This window comes from Colius striatus, chromosome 20, assembly GCF_028858725.1.
Source record: "Colius striatus isolate bColStr4 chromosome 20, bColStr4.1.hap1, whole genome shotgun sequence".
In the NCBI taxonomy this organism is placed as follows: Eukaryota; Metazoa; Chordata; class Aves; order Coliiformes; family Coliidae; genus Colius; species Colius striatus.
Window position 1 is genome coordinate 5,392,821 of NC_084778.1, and position 19,208 is coordinate 5,412,028.

Below are 19,208 nucleotides of genomic sequence, written 5' to 3' on the forward strand. Positions count from 1 at the left end.
TTCTGAAATGAGGGTGTCTTTAACTGTCATCTTATTTAACCTTCCCTTTCTGTAGCACGATGCACTTCAATTTGAACAGGTGGTCTTATTTTGGGTACCAGACATTCTTCCTGATCAGTAGGCACGCTTGCAGTGTGCTACCTTTTTAAATATTAGAGTTCTAGTTGTAATTTCTGTGTAATGCCTTACACTTTCCCTGTTACACACTTATCTGGGAGCTCTGTTTCAGCAATAAACTAAGACAGCTAAGAGAGCTCTTAAGAATTAAAATCCTGTGGCAAGTTCTTGCATGTAAACTTTTGTTCCTAACTTGGTTGTCAGCACAACCATTGATGTTAAATGAAGTATCGTGCGCTTTGTGTCTTCAGAAAACTGGAACTTCTCCCTTGTGTCTGCAGAATGACCATCAAAATATGAGCTTTGAGTTACACTTCTTTGAGGAGAAAGATGCTGAAATAACATCAATATGCTAATATGTCAAAAGAAAATTAGGGATAAAGGCTGGAAATAGCACTTTCTATTTCCTCCTATAATAGGTAACTGGTGCAGGGAATGTTCTGAGAATGATTCTTTTTTTGAATTACGAGAGCCATATAGAAATCAACTATTTAACCTTTGAAATGGTGTGGAGTTTATTGTGCAGTTAAAGTCCAATATCATTAAGCTTTGTAGTTAATGTTTGCTCTATTGAGCTGCTTGTTTGCTACTAGTTGAGCAGCAAAGGGCTGCTGCTCACTTGGGCCTGTCCACAAATCTCTGGGCTGGAGAAAGATGTGTCCTCTTGGCACAAACATTTTATACCCTTTGACTTTGGACCTTTGTTTCATTTGTTACTACCTTCTCCTGCAGTATTCCTGTAGTGAGTTACTGCATTATCTTGTCGCTTTATGGTTTTTAAACCCAGATTTTTTATGAACTTCAAAACTGGAATAGGGTGGGGTGGGAAACTCGTGGTGAGATCTTTTATTTAAGAAATGTGGTTCCTTGCTTTTTCCTTGTCTGTATTAGAAAATTATTTCATGGAATGATTCATCTGTGGTGATGCACTCCTCCTCACTAATTATGTGGCAGGTCTGTTTACTTCTGTTCTGTCCCTCAGTGAAGGATACTGGAAACAATTTTCTTTGACTCACAATACTCATCTTGATTGGAAATGTACCTTTACTTGTGTGGAATCTAGCAACATACAAATGTGGCCACCACGTTTTGGTTGCAGTAGTGTCTTGAAATTCCTTTCTCTGTAATCTTTGTCTTAAATATTGTTTATTGTAGTGATATGTTTTCTAAATAAAACTCTTAGGTGTCTGGTTTTCTACATGGTCTCTAAGGATATCGAGATTTTAGTTAATACTAATGCAACCTTTTAAGCTTGTAAGTGGCTTCCAGACAAAGGTGAAGGCGGTTATTTCAAAGGGGGATTTAAAATGCCAGGACTCGGCTGTATTACTGAAGTTTTCTGACCATTGAGCAAACCAGTGGAAAGCTATGTGAACCAAAATCCTCTGTGAAGGAGAGATGAGCAGACAGGTCACTGTTGTAAGACCGGTTGTATGGAACTAAACCTGAACCCAAGCCATACATCTTGGAGGTGTGCAGAGAAGGCAGGAGGGGCAACGCGTGTGAGACATAAGCAGCTGATCTGTCATTGAACTTTTGAGTGAGGATTGAAGCAGATGACCTCCATAGGTCCCTTTCAACCTAAATTATTCTGTGACTGTCCAGAGACTGAAGTAAAAATATGTCGTGTTATCTGTGTCAGACAGTCTTCTAGTCTCTGCTGCTACCTAGAGTATAAAAGCAATGGCATGATAAGAATAACTATGCTAGATTAGTCCAAGGAGACCAGTAGCAGATCCTCGGGGATCTATGTAAAACATGATATATGAGGAATAGTAGACATAAAGATAAGACCTGATTGCCAGTAATTTAAGGACAAGAGCTCGAGTTTTGCTGTTTTCCTCCATATTAGTGTGTTGTGGGGAATGAATGATATCACATATGTACTGAGAGGTACTACAGGAACTCTCAGATGTCCCTCATTTTACTCCTCTAATATAATTGTACGCTATGGTAATTCTTTGGCCTGATGTATATACTTCCAGGGCCCGTAAACTGTGTTCAGACACTGATTACGAGCCAGTGGTTGAAGAGATTACAGCTTCTTGTAATGAATCTTGCTTTACAATTTGGCAAATTGACTTGGCTTGTGTAAATTGGATTCCATGACTGTGTGTGATTTGTGGGGTGCGTTTCGCTTCAGAATCCTGTCAGTATGAACCAGGCTTTGTCTTTTTGCTTGCTGTTTTTCTCCTGTATGTGTAGACCAGAAAGCAGGACTAGCCTCCTAAAGTATCGTTATTTCTTTTTTAGTTTGAATTAAAAAGAAAAATTGCAGTTGTGAGAGTCTTCTGGGGAGAATCACATTGCTCTTACCAATTTTCTGGTCTGATTGGGTTGGGATTTTTTTCTCCCCTCCTTTTGCATATTATTAAACATGGAGGGTCAGTTGATAAATTAAATTATATTTGTGCCCAGCTTTCCTCAGTCAACGACAGCTAAAGACACTAGGATATATTAAAAGTTTGGCTATGGGCAATTTATTTTAAAGCATAATTGTCAGCCAACTCTCCAGGATAAATAATTCAGACTACCAAAAACATGAGCTACCTTGCAGGCAGATGGGTAAACAGTGATCTTCTAGGCTGAAATACATAACATACTGGTGCTAGTTGTTTCCTTTTGGGTACAAATAGCTGTTGCGTCTTTTTTTTCCCCCCCTCTCTTGCAGGAGATGAGATGTTTTTACTTTTAGCAGTTATAATATGTAAAGTGAAAGTTGTTCCCTGAATGTTACAGCCTTTTTTGGGTTGCATGTTAGACTGCGAATGTCAAGAGCTTGTGGGAGAGAAAAGGATTTTGTGATATGTGCATGAAATAATAGGAATGCTAATGGACCTTTTTCCTTTGCCTTATAGAAGAGGAAGATGGTGTTTGGGAGAATGGACTTTCGTATGAATGTCGCACTCTACTTTTCAAAGCCGTTCACAACCTGCTGGAGAGATGCTTAATGAACCGGAATTTCGTGCGCATTGGGAAATGGTTTGTGAAGCCTTATGAGAAAGATGAAAAACCCATAAACAAAAGGTAGGATGTTTTATTTTGCTGTATTTAAAAAATTATGGGGCTGATTTGAGCTTTGTACTGGAAGAAACATTTAATGAAGAGTGCTCTGTTTGTAGCCTGAGTATCTCGATCTCTGATTATCTTTCTCAGTGTTCTGCTTTTTTAAGTTACTCAGAACTCCCTGATGATGAAAGGACGTAATACTTAAAGGTAGTAGACAATTTCTTCTGTACTGGTACTCATATACAGACCATGGATAATAGGGATGCTGGAAAAGAAGCTACTGTCATCTAGAAAGGAAGAAGAGGCTGTGTCAAGAGATACTTGGACTCTGGACTTGCCACTATAGTGACTGGGACTAATTCTGGTTGTAAATACTGAGCCTCATTCTTTGAGCAAAGGGAATCTGGAGAGCTATTTACAGGCACCGCATGAGGTTTGGATAAATTGCATCTTGAGGGAGATGTTGAGAAGAGAGTTTGAAATGTCAGCTCCTGATCAGAAAGAAGGGTTGTCTGGGAACACTGGTATTAAAAGAATACATATGGCCTCCACATTGAGGGGGAGGAGGGCGAAAGGAGACTTTTTGATCTAAATTGGAAGGACTTCGTCTCATGGCTCTAACATGGTTTGACACGGTCTATGTTGCCTAGCAATAAATGATGAAGTGAATGAAAACTAGGTTAGCTGGAACAAGTTTAATCACTGTTCCCAAATCAGCTTTGAAAATCCAAAGTAACTTAAAGCTTAGATGATGGGCTTTTTTTGTATGTGGGGTGTTTTTTTGTGTGTGTGAATATATATATATGTATTAAATCTTGCATACGGGAAATTTTGAGATCGGGGGCTTTGCTTTTTGGGTGTGGAGTTGACCATTGTTGGCATCTTCTGCAATAAATTTAAACTTGAAAGAAAATTAGAACTGTTGTGGAGCAAAAGAAGCAGAAGCACATGTTTGTGTGTGTTTCCATTAGTAGCTGTGAACTGCTGCTTTTAATTTATGTATAAACTTGTCCTTTAGTTCCAGACATCTCTTTTTCCATCCTGGTCAGGGCAAATGTTCCCTCTCCGGGGTGTCCTTGTTCATCCATTTCTTCTGTGTATGTTGCTATAAATCGATACAAAGAGTTTACTTTTAACTATTTAGGCCAATATTGTCTTGGCACAGTCTGAGCTTTCCTCGTTTGAGGAACTGGTTTTTCCAAATTGCCATTTGAAACTAGCATTAGTTATGGCATCTCTTACAGTAACACTATAAAACTCTCTGCAGCAACTGGAAAAGCTGATGAAAGCTTTTAAAATAAAATAGCAGTGTTTGTTTAATTTGGAGTCTTCAATTCTTTTTTTTTTAAGAAGGTCAGAAGGTCAGCATGCTTGATGAAATAGGGAAGGAATTGTGTGCTTACCTACACAACAGCTTCGTCATAAGCAGTCCAGAACTACTGGAAAAGTATGTAGAAAGATTAGAGAGATCTGCATAAGACAGTTTAATTGGAAAGCAATCTCACAGTTTCCTACCAGATAGTTCAATACCATGTGATATTCTGACTACTGGCCTTTATGAAATAAAGTGAGGGGAATGGTTAACACATGTGCATACTCATGGCATATTCAGCTCATCCCTTCTAGGAATATCTAGAATTTCGGTAAACTGTGCTCTCTGGAAAGTGAGATCATTCAGAGGTGTCAGTTCAGGCCTCTGTTGCTCCCAGCAGCTTCCTGTGGGAGAAACCCAAATAATTCAAATAGATGTTTTGTGATACCACCTCTGTAGTTAGAAAGTATGTCACTGTCATTGAGGAGGAAATGCCAAGCGGAATGGTTTGAGTCGATTTTGGTCTCTTGTACAAACTGAAATACTCTTCTAGTCAAAAGGGACATTTCCGTCTTATCAATATTAAGCGTGACACTGCAGCAAACTCAACATAAAAGGACTTGCAGCCTGCCTAGAAGATGCTCTGAATGTGGCACTTGGTGTGCTACTATGTTTTATACCAGACAATTGTTATTACAGTTTAGTTTTTCTTAGTTCTAGACAATTTTGGTGTATTTTCCCTTCCTAAGGATCCATTTAATCAGCAAGACCTATACTAAGTTTTATCTTTTTTTTGCAGATGTGGCTGACAATTATAAACCAGAACAAACCACCAACAGCCCCTCCCCAAAGCTGCTATTCTGTTTGTGATTGATGTGCATATCTGAAGAATCAGAACACTTTAGAAGCTGTATTTTTGTCTTTTAGGCATTTTCAGAATCATTCAAGTAATAGGAGTAGTAATGTTCATAATGCTAATCTCAAAAGCATGTCGTACTTGTGGGAAGAATAGAATCTTGAATGTTTCTATGTAGAAGTGGCCATAGATGCATGTGTGAGGTATTCCATCTAGTCATAGGGAAGAAAGGCTTTCTGTTCAGGAAGTTGCTTGTGTTGATTAAATGTGTATCTCATTGCTAAGTAAGAAAAACAAGTTACCTGTGATGGTGTTGGTATATTTTTATTCATTCTTCTTAGAAGTACAGGAAGAAACCATGTGTACCCCAAAATAGGAAGGTTTCTTCTGCCTCTGAGTGGTGTCTTGCTGCTTTTCAGATTTTGTTACTGTTAGCTTTACTGCCTACTTCCATCCCCTATTGTTACGTACACTCTGCTATTCTTTGCATTAACATTCAAATCCTAAAAGAGAGCTCATATGCCTTTATAGTTTCAAGGCATGTGGTATACTGGGGATATGAAGTATGCTAAGAGTCTGCTTCAAATCATTGTTTATATTGCCCTGCAGTTAGAGACTTGACTAGCTGCTACATAGACTTGTTCTCTGTGTGTTACAACTGCAGATTTTAATAAGGCTGGTTGTTCTTGCTGAAGATCTTTTAGTTCCAAAGACTTTGATTAGAACCTAGATAGTCGGTGCTTTTGGTGGTGTAGGTAACTTCTTAACATATGCTCTCTGGAGCTGTGGTTGAGTGATGTACAGGGCTTCAGTTGCACTTTCTCCCTTTCTTTCTCTTTGAAGGATGTGTGAATGGAGCTATTGCGTTCATTTGAAGCTGATCCCATCTGGATTTTTCTGAGTTCTATTGAAAGCCTGTGGTTCCAGAATGTGAGATGTTCTGTTGTGTGGTCTCCCAACAATAGAAGTCAGTCATGTTGCACTTTTCGTGTGTGTGGTAGTGCAGCCGAAAGGCTGTGATTTCTAATGGGTGGTTGGGTGTGATGGCAGCTCCTCAGGCAGCTGTGGCTTCCTATCACTGTTATTTTTTTTTTTTGGCCTTATTTGAGGTTATATATATTAAAAAGTCTGTTTCATCATTGTGTTGTGTACATTTTTATTTTAAAAGGCATTCCTTAATGCTTATGAGCTGATGCCACTGTGGTGTAAAACGACCAAGAAAGTAAGAATGAGACAGTTTTAAGTGTTTGTTGTTTTATTAGGTTGAATTATGTGACTCTTAAACCAAACTTATTAACCTCGTATTACTGTTTAGTATCTCTTAAAAATTCTGCTGTGGAAAAAGTAAAAACCTCATCTGTTTCCACTATACAGTCAAATGCTGCAAGATTGATGACAAGACTGCAAGATAATAACCATGGCCTGGTCTTCCCTCCTTCCCCTACTTCTCCCCAGTCTAAAACCAGCATTGAGCAAAGTGAGACAGTCATCTATTCGGTGAAATTTGATCTGTTAGAACAAGTCACGATTACTGTGCCTGAGGAAACTGTCTGAGGTTTTCAAGTATGCTAGTTCCATTCCTGTTTATAGATAGGGCAGGAATGGAGTAGCTAACTCCCTAGAGTATGTGTGGTGGGTTGTTTGTTGTTGCCCGTTTGCAAGTAGGTGATGTTCAGTTTTAGGAGTGGGTAATGGAGGTCAGCAGGGGAACAGCAATAGAGTAAAATACTTAAGAGAGGATTTTACTAATGGTCTAAGTTGTAACCAAGCAGGAAAAATACTCATTACCTCTGTATTTGTCACAACATTTTTCAGTCACTTGCAGCAAGGTAGATTGCAAAAGCTCAATAACGTGGTTTAAATGAGTGCGCATTAAATCACGAAGTTTGACAAATAGGAGTGTTGTTCTCTTTTTCTCCTTCCCAACCTGTTGTGTTTTTGCCACATTCAGCAATATGGTTGTGTATGCTTTATTCAAAAATCCACCCTAATAAATGTATGAGAAAGAGATTGTGATCTGCTGCATCTGATTGTCTACCTTTTCTGGTTAGACTGCTCAAGTAACAGCCTTTGGGATGAGACTTTTCCTATTGCCAATTGGATGATAAAATAGTACTGTAAACTTGAACTAAATATGATTAAGTAACTTGTCAGCTTAAACACTACCTTAGATACAATTCCTTAATGAAGATTAAATCTGACACTCCTAATGAAACAAAAATATGAAGTGCTTACATGGAGATTACCTACTGAAGTTTTGGTTATAAGTGCAACTTGCTAAACTTTAACATGAATGAAATACAAGTAAGCAAATAATTGAGTAGTCCCAGTTTTCTGGGAGGGTCTAATAAGTTGAGAATTTAGATTACTAAAACCTACTCTGTGACTTGTATGGTTGCCTTTTTTTTCCCCACCCCTTGTAAACAGGAAATAATACAAATAATTGCAGTGAGTGGCAAACCAAAACTTATGTCTGAGGAGTTCACTTTAAAAACCAAACAAAAAACCTAGGGAAGCAAAAACCCCACCACCCATCCAAAACAAAACAAAAAAAAATACAAACCACCAAAAACCCACTTGGAAAATCGTAAGTGATAAGCTTATCATGGCTTACAAAATGAAACTTGCTGCACAGGTTTCACAGGTAATGCTGTTTAATGTTAGTCAAGGGACAGTATTCTATAGTACCAGCCCACCATTCTTTCCTTTTCTTTTTTCACAGAAATACTGTTTTAGCTGCCTCATGGCAATAAGGGTATGACTTCATGAGAAATGACTGCTGAATAGTATTTTAGATATAAATATGTACTTGTTACAAAGCCTTTGTACCTCTGGTTATCTTGGTTTGAAGGTGTGCTTATCATAGTTCTGAATATGTGTTTGAGGTTTTTTTCTCTCTACCTCATCTTGCCAAGAGGGAGCAGTAAAACTAGCCTCAGTGGATGTGTTTCCTGAGTTTGGGGCAAGTGTGTGGCAGGTCTATGGTCTGGAATGGCCATGACTATGGTGTAGTGGATGTGCATATATATACATACATATGTTTGGGGCTTTTCCCAGTTGGGCCATGGAAATGATCCTGTTGCCTACTTCAGAAATGTTTGTATTGATAATGTAACAGGATAATGAGATCAGCCATTGTCTGGTCTTCTCTGCCCTTAAGACAAAGGGAATACTATGTGCTCAGTCCAGAGACCACACTTCTGCCTTATCCCCTTGTTTGGTGGCCTTCTTCCTATTTTCATGGGTCCTGTTTTCATAGGAACGAAGGGAATAGTTTGCTGCTTGATCCCTCCAAAATAGTGCTGTGAATTATTGTTAAGGAAACAGAATTAGGAGATTTCTAGTTGCTAAAGATCAAAAATCTCTTCATAGAATTAACTGCATAAGAACAATATGCAGCCACTCTTTTTGTGTTTATTTCTATATATTCAACTTGAAATCTTGATAGCTGAAACTTACAGGGCTCTTCCTTGATACTACTGGAGTATTTTTTGATTAAAGTCAGTTCAACTCTTTCTGCAGTGTAAATTTCTTCTCTATGCTAATCTTTAAATCAAACAGTGTCAACATTTTTTTACAACAGCTCTAATGAGGCTGTTCTGGCATTGTGTACCGGCAGGAGAGCAGGTGATGTTTTTCCTTTTACTGTAGACAGCTGGAATTGAGAGCTGCTGTAAGTAGGACAGTGCAGGATAAACAGCAGGAGCTGAGAGCATTGATCACATGATTGTCTCTTTGGAATATTGGGTTGCTACAGAGACTACAAGCAGACAAATTTAGCACTTTACATCACAAAGCAGTTTTCTCTTATTTAGTTTAAGTTACAGTGGTAGTTGGTTCATCAGGAAAAGCAAAAAATTCATATGACTCTTGGATTTTGGCTTTCAACAGTAAATCTGTGCTCTTTTTGTTCACTGAACAATAAGATAATACAAAAGCCATAGCAATACTTCAGATTTTCTTAAATAAAAATTGCATAATGCATTGAAATTTTGAACTTTGAAAAAATCTGGCTTAACAAGATGTTTGTAAATGTTTCAGAATGGGAAAGAGCAATACATTGAAAGCTGTTACACTATTTTTGAAATAGAGTAATGCCTAGTATCCATTTTTCAAATACTTTTTGGATTCTTCTTTATGGCACGCCTAATATATTTCATTGTGAAAGTTCAAGTTCAAATAATTGAGATGTACATCCTCAATAATTAAAGGATGCTAAAAATGTAAGACAACAGGTTCATTAGTCTCATTTAAGTTCTGAAATACAGAAACATGAGCAAAGCTTCCTTGTAGTATTGCTTAAAATTGTTATATTTGGTGAAATAAATACTTTTTAGTGTGTATTTGTATAAACTTCTAGTTGCATTCTGGAAAAAAAACAGATGTGCTGCTTTGTAAGATGTGATGCTGCAGTTCTAGTGTACAAAAAAAAAAGTTCTTTTTTCAACCTTTTTCTTTAATTGGAGTGAAGCTAAGCTTATTAATAATGAAATTATATGTAGAAGTCTAAGGTGAATATGACTTATTTTGGAATACAGATCACTTGCTACTCTTGTATTTGTTTTAGTGCACTTAATTTGGTTATAGAGTAAATAAATATATTTAACTTGCAGGTCTAACTGAAATCAAAACATCCTTAGCTATATGAAAAAAGATTTTGGAAAGCCTTTTGACAGTAGTCATTAATGATGTGCTTTGAACTGGAAGATTTTTTTTCTACTTTGCTATTAGCTATGTTTTTTGTTTTGTGTTATCATCAAAATCAGCTTTCTGCTATATTTACCATGACCATAGGGAGTTACTCAGAGATGCTTAGAAAAATGTCTGCTGTTCCATCTTTTTGTCAGTAGTTAAAAAAGCATCTGTATTTTGAAATCTTATTACTTTACTTTAAGATACAGAGTATGCAACTTGCTATAAAAGGTAGATGTGCAATTGTTTAGATTGATTTGCGCTTTCACATTAAGAATATTAATGCCATTGTGTCTGCTTGAAGTGCAGATCTCATGATGGGGCTGATACAAACTCGGATGTTGCAGGGGAACTTGTAGCCAAGGGCAAGAAAGGCATGTTTGTGAATTGATTAATAATGATTCAAACTCTTATCATAAAAAGTAGTACTGCAATGTAATGAGTATGTATGATAGCATGTTCTTCCTAGAGAACTGGGAATTCATTTCTCTTTTCTGCTATTTCCCTCAGCCCCCAGCACTCAAAAAGCAAAACATCCTCCCCCCTGCCAATAACCAAAGCAGAAGGAAAGAAAGCTCCCGAAGTATTTAATAATCAAAACAATTTGTGTACTTGCCTTGTAGTGTGGTTGTTTGTTTTTTTCCTTTCATTTCTTGAATCAAGTAAATTCAAATGTTGTTCCAGGCAACTATTTTTGATGTCGTGCTAATATAACAAGTTATATTTTACTTGCTACAGCAAATATGTACTTAATTTCCTGCTCCTTTCTAATCTAAATTAAGATTGGAGTTTCATAATTCAGGATTGTGGTTGGTGAGTGGAAATTGAATTTTCTGTGTTTCAAATAAGATTGGCTGCTGAAGCAGCACAGGTGTGAAGGTGGCTGCATAGAAAGTTTCCCTTCATTAGTGCTCTGCGGTGGTATGGCTATACCTGGAAGGTGTATATAATCAGAACTATTCCAAGCAAGCACTTACAAAGGAAAGGTGGTAGATGGGTTGTCTTGAGGGAGTTGCTACTGCTTTTCTTCTGTTAGCTCAGAAAGCCTCAAGTGGCTCGGCAGCTTCACTTTCTTCTGCATGATGAAAAGCTCTAGAGGGTTGCCTGACAGAACAAAGCGTTTCATGTAATGGATCGTAGAATAGTGGATGATGTAGCACATGTTGAGCATGTGGTCAGGTGTGTAATTCCTTGAGACATATTCTTTGGCAGTTATGTTTGGTTTTCTATCCTATGCTGGTTTCTGTAGTGTTGACTCTCAACCTGGTTATAGGAAAAAGACAAAAAAAAACCCCACCTCCAAACTGAGTATGAAGGGTCTTAGGGATTCATGGTGCATGTGTGTGACTTAACTTCTGTCTATTTAAATGTTTCTTTCCAAAATAACCTGTTTAGTTGTAACTCTGTTCTCCAGCCCAAGAATTTACTGTAAAAGGCAACTGTCACCTTTTAAAAATAACCTTCTTTGATACTTTAGATTTATTTAACTGGCATCCTGAAATAGTCATTCTTCACTACAGGCTATTTGGAGATGCTTCTATTTGGGCAGCTATGATGCATCAGTTGGGAACTCTCAGGTCTGCTGCTGCTGCTAATTGTTGTCAGCCAGTCATGATAGATTGGTTCTTGGTCAAAATGCCCTGAAGGATTCTAAGTGCTAGCCAATATGTACCAATTTTTGGCAAACATTTTGTAACAGACTAAAGCTGATGTGTTTGTAGTCCTAAATCTGTGTCCTACCCCATTGAAAGAGAAATTGTAGAATTGTAACTGTGGCGGCTATTAGTTCTGGGACAATAATTTTACTTTGCAATTTCCCCTTTCCACATATAGGGAATGACAGTAGAAAGTATACAGTTTATAAGGATGTGGTAAATACTTTGGTAGGTTAGCAGTGCTTTGACTTAGTGAACCACTTGATTCAACTCAGAAGTATTACAAAGACAATCTGAAGAAATAGGAGATGGCAATTATTAAAAAAACCCTCAACAATGCAATAACGACCTAAACAAAAAGTCTCTTTTTCAATTGAAACATTTGGATGCTTTTTTGATTTTATTCTTCCACATGCCATAGGGATTTTAGTTGGAGACTTCCTTGTTGCTTCCAATGTTGTGGTCTCCTTGCCTTTCAGCTGTAGTGTGTGCTGATTTGAAGTATGCAATCTAGTGAAGTGTGGATTAGCGAGTTTCTAATGCAGCTAATGTTTGTGAAGCACTTTGAAGTTACAAAGCTCTAAGTAAGTACTAATGTGGAGGGAAAAACTACACCTAATTATCTTTTTATCAAGGAGGTCTCTTCATATTTGCTAATGGAGATATAGAAGCCTCAAGTATATGTAAATTAGAGTGAGCTTTCCCCTCCTACCCTCAGTGTCTCTTACAAAGGTAGAAGTAGAAATGATATTGAAGTTGTCCACATCATGTTCTGTTTATTTTCACACAGAATCATAATCCTTTATCTCTGAAACAAAAGCATTTTTGTTTTATATAGTTGAAGAGGGATCATGAAAGAATAAAAAATATTTTCCATAAGAATGTATTTTAATGGAGTGTAGATGAGGACTGAAGGTCCCTTAAAATAGCATTACTGGCAAACAATGTCTATTCTAATTATTTTGAAAATTGATGTCAGTATTCAAACTCATTCTGACTGAATTCTGGTGTATTCAGAACAAAATTAATAGAGAATGCTCATTCTGATGTAGCTCATTTGTATTCAGAGATCATTTGGAAACTGGATTATTGATATTTAAGTTCTGTGATTAGGACTTCAATGAAATGCAGTTAATTAGAAATAATAGAAATATTAATGGAGTGACTTCAATTTCAGGGTCAGCCAAGAAAATGAGATTTTGGAGAGAAGTAGGATATTGTTTTCAGGACTTTCTGTTAAAATTTCTGTCCTCTGCTCTTATATCTGAAGTTTACACCTACAGCAGTACCTGATCGTAATTGTAGGAGTGAAAAAAAAGGGTGGAAGGATATCAATACTAGCATTAAGACAAGCTGTATTTTTTGTTTTCTGTATTTTCCTCTTAAGAACTTCTCTGATTCTCTGTCATGCAGGACAAAAGTTCTGTGTGTTGAGGTATTTTTATGTATTTCACTCATGAGATGCTCTGCACAAATTATCTAGTGATCTTCTGAGTCTGCAAATAAAAGCATAACTCTATAAGCAGGCAGGAAACCACCAGCTTGCTTTCTGTTGTGTCCTTGACTGAATTGTACAGGTAATTTGCCTATTTACCCTAAAGTGGTAAGTAGATATGTTTTTTGCTTGATTGTGTTTTTTTCGGCTGTGAGAACAGAAGAGAAAGATGTAGAGAAATAGTGAGGATAGAGATATATAGTTGTTGAGGTTTTTTAATTATGAGGTATGGTAAGGTTTGCAAAGTTTCCTCCTAACCTACACAGCATGATGCACTAGCAGTGTGTCCCTGGAAGCTTAGGGAATTGGAGAATGTCTAAATGCATTAAATTAAAAAAGTAGCAATAAAAAGCATGCCTGTTCATAGTTTCTTGCTAAGTCCATAAAACAGCGTATTTAAAGGCATTCAGTAGCTTAGAGCTCTGGTTCTTTGTTTTCTTTTCTCCACTCCCCTGCAAAGAGCTTCAGTGTGGTTTTGATTATTTTTTTAAGGTTGTTCATTGTATTGCCTGTGATTAGGAAATATGCATGTGAGAAAGTTTTATAACTTAACAGAAATCAAGATGAATGTGAAGAAACAATTTCTGAGCATGACTAGCTAGAAGAAATTTAATACTATGCCCGAGTATCATAGAATCATGAGTACATGAAGTGTTTAGTTTTGCCTTTTGATGTGAACCTTCAGTTTAAAGATGACTGGTGTTTTCAGGACATACTATGTGTACCATGTGGAAATTGTGTCTCTTAGCTTAAGGACAATACTGTCTTTACTATGTATTTCTACTGTGAAAAAAATATTAACCTATGGTGCATAAAATGACATTGCTGCACTTCTGAAAGTACTGAAACAAGATCCTGAGGTGGTGTGCTTCATTTTTCTGTTTCCATAACCAGAGTTAGTGAAAGTTTTAGGATACTTGGATTTTCTGGAGTGAATTTTCCTATAGCAGATTTGCTCTCCCTGCCTGCCATACCAGTAGCACTTGCAGCTTGCATGCCAGAGCTGGTTGAATAACTCAGTGACAACAATGGGTACCCTCTTACTTTACTATTTTGTTGGAAACTTCTCCCCTGCTGAGTGGGGGAAGAAAAGAGTTCTAATTTGGAGAGTTTTTTGTTTGGCTTTTTGGGTTTGGCTTTTGCATGATGACCTTGAGTTTTTCTTGCTAATTCTTAGGACTAGTTTTGCAGTGCAATGAATTGAAATGGTTCTGTTATCATGCTGATGATTCTCTTTGTCTTGGTTTATTTTAATTCCATCAGATTATGCTACAATTGTCTGCCCTTTATCTGTGTAATAATGTGGTGTTTACAAGAGACATAGCTTAATTGCATTTAAAGTGTATTTGGAGAATATGTGCTTTTATTTTTAAGCTTTGCCTCACTTATGCTAAGCTTCTAAATTGTTCTCTGTCACTCAGAACCAAGAACACTATCCACTCTTTCACCTTAAACCTTCCAATATGATTTTAAAAGAAAATTCGATTTCAAAATAGTATTTGCAGAAGGATTAAAGTTTAATCAGATTTCCATATAAGAATTTAGTGGTGTTTGCTAGCTATGTGACTTCACTTGAACTTGAAATCATCAGCAAGATGCTTAGCTCCATCATCAATGCAGTTTGGAAACTAACTGTATTTGGATTCCTGAGCACTGTTATTTTGCCTTTGTGGAGTATTCTGGCCACAGTTGGGTCACTGAAGTGATTGTGCTACATAGTGGTCAATGAACAGTGAATTCACTTATGTGTCTGGGTCCTGATGATTTTGTTCCTAAAGCAGAATTAAAATGGAATTACAGATCAGCCTACTGCCACCTTGAAAACTGTTATGCTTCAGACAGGGCCAGCTGCTTAGAGCAGTTCCTCACTAAGTGTCCTTCATGGCCTGCTTTAAGTTACTTTAATAAAAAATGTGTTTCCTGTTCCTCCTTGAACAGTTTGTGGGTTCTCTCATCCTTGCAGTGTTTTAGGTCCCTAACTTTAAATCTGCTGGTAGTCAAAGCCATGTATTTAACACAGTAGCTGTTGTTTTCATTGTAGTGCCTGTTCTGCTGGCTGCTCTTTGAGTCTTTGGAGCGAGCCTCAGTGAAGCAATTTCTCTGCTTCCATGGACTGAACAGACCGTGTCAATTCCAAAAACGAGTTGTGTTTTGTTTTGACGCTTTTTTCCCTCCTTACTGGTCGCTGTCTCACCATCTCCCTGCTGGTGGAGGAAAGAAACCTCTTGGAATTGACACTGAAGATGTACGCAGTAACAGCCCGTGGAGGTTGCATTTTACTAGGGTAGCTCAGGTACTTGGAGTTTGTCAGTTGTTCTTGCCTGGAGCTCTGCTGATATATTTTTTAGGAGGTCAGAGAACACGCACACCATCCTGGCTGTTTAGCTGATAAAGTCTTTTGGGTGAGATGGTGGTCTTGCATTCATGTAGTCATTTTAGGCTATGGTAGTTCATGGAGTGTCTTCTGTTTGACCTTGCAAAAACTGCACTAATACCAGCTATCTTAATTTAGTCTGGTTTTCCCTTGTTATTTTTTTTTTCCCTCAGAACAGGTGCTTGGTGGTACATTCCTTATTTTCTGTTCAGTGGTTTATGAAGTAATTTTAAGCTTCTCCTTGACTTTGATTCTTCTGTTACTGAGATGGTGGCCCTAATTTAATGTCAAATGTGAATAGCATCTTCTTGCTTTTAAACATCTGTTCTTTTCCTATGGGACTGTATTAGTCTGGCAGACACTTGAAATAACTTGTAGCTAATATAACTGGAAATTGCTTTGCCTGTACAACTTCATTAAAAAGAATAAGAAGTTTTTTCAGATGGAACTGGATATGAAGATGTACTGCTGCTGGGAAGTCCTGGCAGGCAGCTGCTTTTATTTTTTTTTTGCCTTGCTCTGTTCCTACCTTTTAATCAAAATTGGAAAAATATACTTCACATAAACCACTGCATTGGTTTGGATGCAACATAAAATATTTTGCTAGTTGTACTTGCAGGGATTTATCTATGTATTTTTTTATAACCAAACAAAAGCTATCAGAGCTGCAGAAATTGAGAAGTCTCTGAAGCGTGATCTTGGGAGGCAGAGGATTTCATGGAGCTGCTAACTGGTACCTACATAGAGTACTGTGAAAATAGCACTGAATTAGTTACATAAAGGGGGTGTAGTGTTTGTGGTGTTTTTTCTGAAACACATTGGACTGAGAGAAACTGTCATTGAAACATCTGATAGTAAACTTCGATACTTGCTTTAATGGCTTCAGTTAACAATGACTTCAGCTTGTTTTTTTTTTAATTGATTAGAGCTTCCCTTTTTTGTGTAGGTATGGAATTCCATTTTTAGTTACTTGACTGGCTTTGGGAACATGAAGATAACATTCCATTTAAAAGAAAAAGCAACAAACCAACTTATCAAAGCTGTTGCCATTCTTCCTGCTTTGAAATAAGTGACTTGTTGGCTATTATTAAAAATGAATCTGAAAATATAAATTCTACTTAGTGTATCTGTGACAGGAAAACCTAGATACAACCTCATTAAAATTAATATATGTTCATAAATATTTTAATAGATTTTAAATGTGTCAGATATTAAAGTATGAAGTTATAGGGGTTTTGTCTTGTGAAAAATTGTGGTTTGCATTTCTTCCAGATCTCAAAATAAAAAGTAGCAATCTAAATAGAGTGATAACTTAGTGTCTGTTGTTTTCTAACTGATTAATCTTTGGGATTTGTCTTCAGTGCCAGAATGCTTTGCAAACACTTCAAGGGAACATGTATTTAATATTTTCTTGCTATTTAAATAGAAGGGATTTTTTATTACTTCATTAATGAATTTTTCAGGAGGAAATGCCTTCAAACCACTGAGAAAGCCAGCAGCTGATTTTAAGTTCTATACTTAGGATTCTTTTTTTTTTCTGTCCACCCATTGCACTCTCCCTGCTTCTTTTCCCCAGCGAGCACTTGTCCTGCTCCTTCACCTTCTTCTTACATGGAGATAGCAATGTTTGCACCAGTGTGGAAATCAGTCAGCATCAGCCGGTGTACCTGCTTAGTGAAGAACATCTCACTCTGGCCCAGCAGTCTAACAGCCCTTTTCAAGGTGGGTTTTGCCAGTTATTAGTGAGTACTGAAAGGAATCAATCCTTCAAGTTGCTGAGAATGCCTTCTGGCAAAGGCTGGAAGTAGGAGCAGAGGCGTTACCTGTTTTGTATTGATTATGCATTCTCCCTAAATGTCCTGTGTCATGATATAATTAGAAGTCAGTTGATGTGTCTCAGCTCTTCTGCAGGTGGATGATTTCCACATTCATCTCTTGGCATGTAGCCAAATAAGTTGTCCTCATGACACAAACTTGATTTCCAAGTACTGCCCTATTGGTGACTTAGATGTTTTGCTTTTTCAACCCCCACATATCTTAATTGACTCCTCTTTTAGAAATCCATTTGTGGTTCAACATATTTAACCTATTCACTCCCCTGACCCCTTTTATGTGGCTCTTTTTTGCCTGTAAATTCCTTTGGTTCCACCAGCAGATGCAGGCTATGCTCTTGATGACAGAGGAGCGATGGGGCCTGAGTCTGGTCAGTGGGCTCTTTGATCATTCCTATCTTAGGCACACTTATCTTGGCTATAGAGCTCAGTCCTCCTGCATGACCACACACTGCCCTTGTTTATTCATGCTCAGTGTCCAAGCTTGCTTTTTTTGAATGCAATTTAACAACAGCTGTGGGTTCCTAATGTGGACAAGACTAAACATGAAGCAGATTACATCCCTGTCTATACATTGTTGTAACTGTATCAAGCAGAATGAAAGGCCGGGGAAACACCTTGACTCTGTCAGAGTTAAAAATAGTGTTTCTTTTTCCTACATGTACCTTAAAGACTCCTGGCTAGCCAAGAGTTGCTTGTTTAAAGAGATGAATTTGTAATTGTGATTGTGGTACTGTGATTCTTACAGTACACCTACATTTAACAATGTGCACCTCTTGCCAACAACGTGTGCAGTGTAGTAAAATGTGATTAGGGTGCAATTCTGACTTACCAATGGCGAGTTGTTTATTCGGTGTGACTTAAATAACAGTGATGCTGTTTCAGTGGGGAAGACTGAATTTTGGTTAGATACAATCTCCAATGTGTTTTCCTTTACCTTTTTAGTTATTCTAAGTCCGTTTGGATTAAATGGCACGCTCACAGGGCAGTCGTTCAAGCTTTCTGATTCATCGACAAAAAAGCTTATTGGTGAATGGAAACAATTCTATCCTGTCACATCTAACTTGAAGGAGGGATCAGAAGAAAAACAAGAAGAAATGGATTGGGAGGATGATTCTTTAGCTGCTGTTGAAGTCCTTGTTGGTGAGTGCCGTGTTTACCTTTTAGTTACTGAAGTAGACTGGCTGATTAGGTCTGCAAAGTTCTGAATGCAGAAGTGACCCCATTTTATTCTCCTTACAAATACTTGCAAGTGCTGTTGGTCTGGTTTTTATTTCTGTTTAATGCTCAGGATTATCTAAAATGAGTGGCTGCTTAAAAGTTGGTTTTGCAGACCTGTTACTGGGAGGTGTTTATATGACCTGAGAAGCAAGATTGTTTTTAATATGAATAAAAACCCTAGACCATCACTGTTGACATGTCAGATGCATTAAAACCATGTTGTCCTCTGTCAGATTCTGTGCAAAATCACAATCCTGGAAAACTTAACGTTCTCAGACACTGCATTTATCTGCTGCTCTTCCTAAAATATTGTAGTTTGTTCCTCTGCTGTGGGCTATTGACCTTTGATTTGCCAACTAATGTAGTAATTTCTCTGTAATGGATTTTATAAGCTTGTATTGCAGTGATGGCTGGAGATCCTGATGATGATGGGAAAGGGAAAATTGTTAGTGTCACGTGAAAATAAAATGTGTATTTTCAGTCCTCTTTGTAAAACAAAATGATAGATGCAAGAGTAGCATTGTAGGGCTGTCTCCACCTCTATATACAAAGCTCTATTTATTCATTTACCCAAATCTTCTGTGTAAAGCCAACCATGAACCTTCATAATGATGAGGGTGATAGCAGAGATCTTTTGTCCAGGGA

General features: G+C 37.5%; 1 protein-coding gene across 1 annotated transcript in view; it reads left to right on the plus strand.

Annotated features, from left to right (window-relative positions):
• The window catches only part of MED13 (mediator complex subunit 13), a 56,334-nt gene that overhangs the window by 9,243 nt on the left and 27,883 nt on the right, over positions 1–19,208 (plus strand). Inside the window, exons 3-5 of the mRNA XM_010207908.2 lie at positions 2,976–3,144; positions 17,087–17,232; positions 18,288–18,485. Of these exons, the coding sequence (XP_010206210.2) occupies positions 2,976–3,144; positions 17,087–17,232; positions 18,288–18,485 (513 nt within the window). The remainder of the gene's footprint in view (positions 1–2,975; positions 3,145–17,086; positions 17,233–18,287; positions 18,486–19,208) is intronic.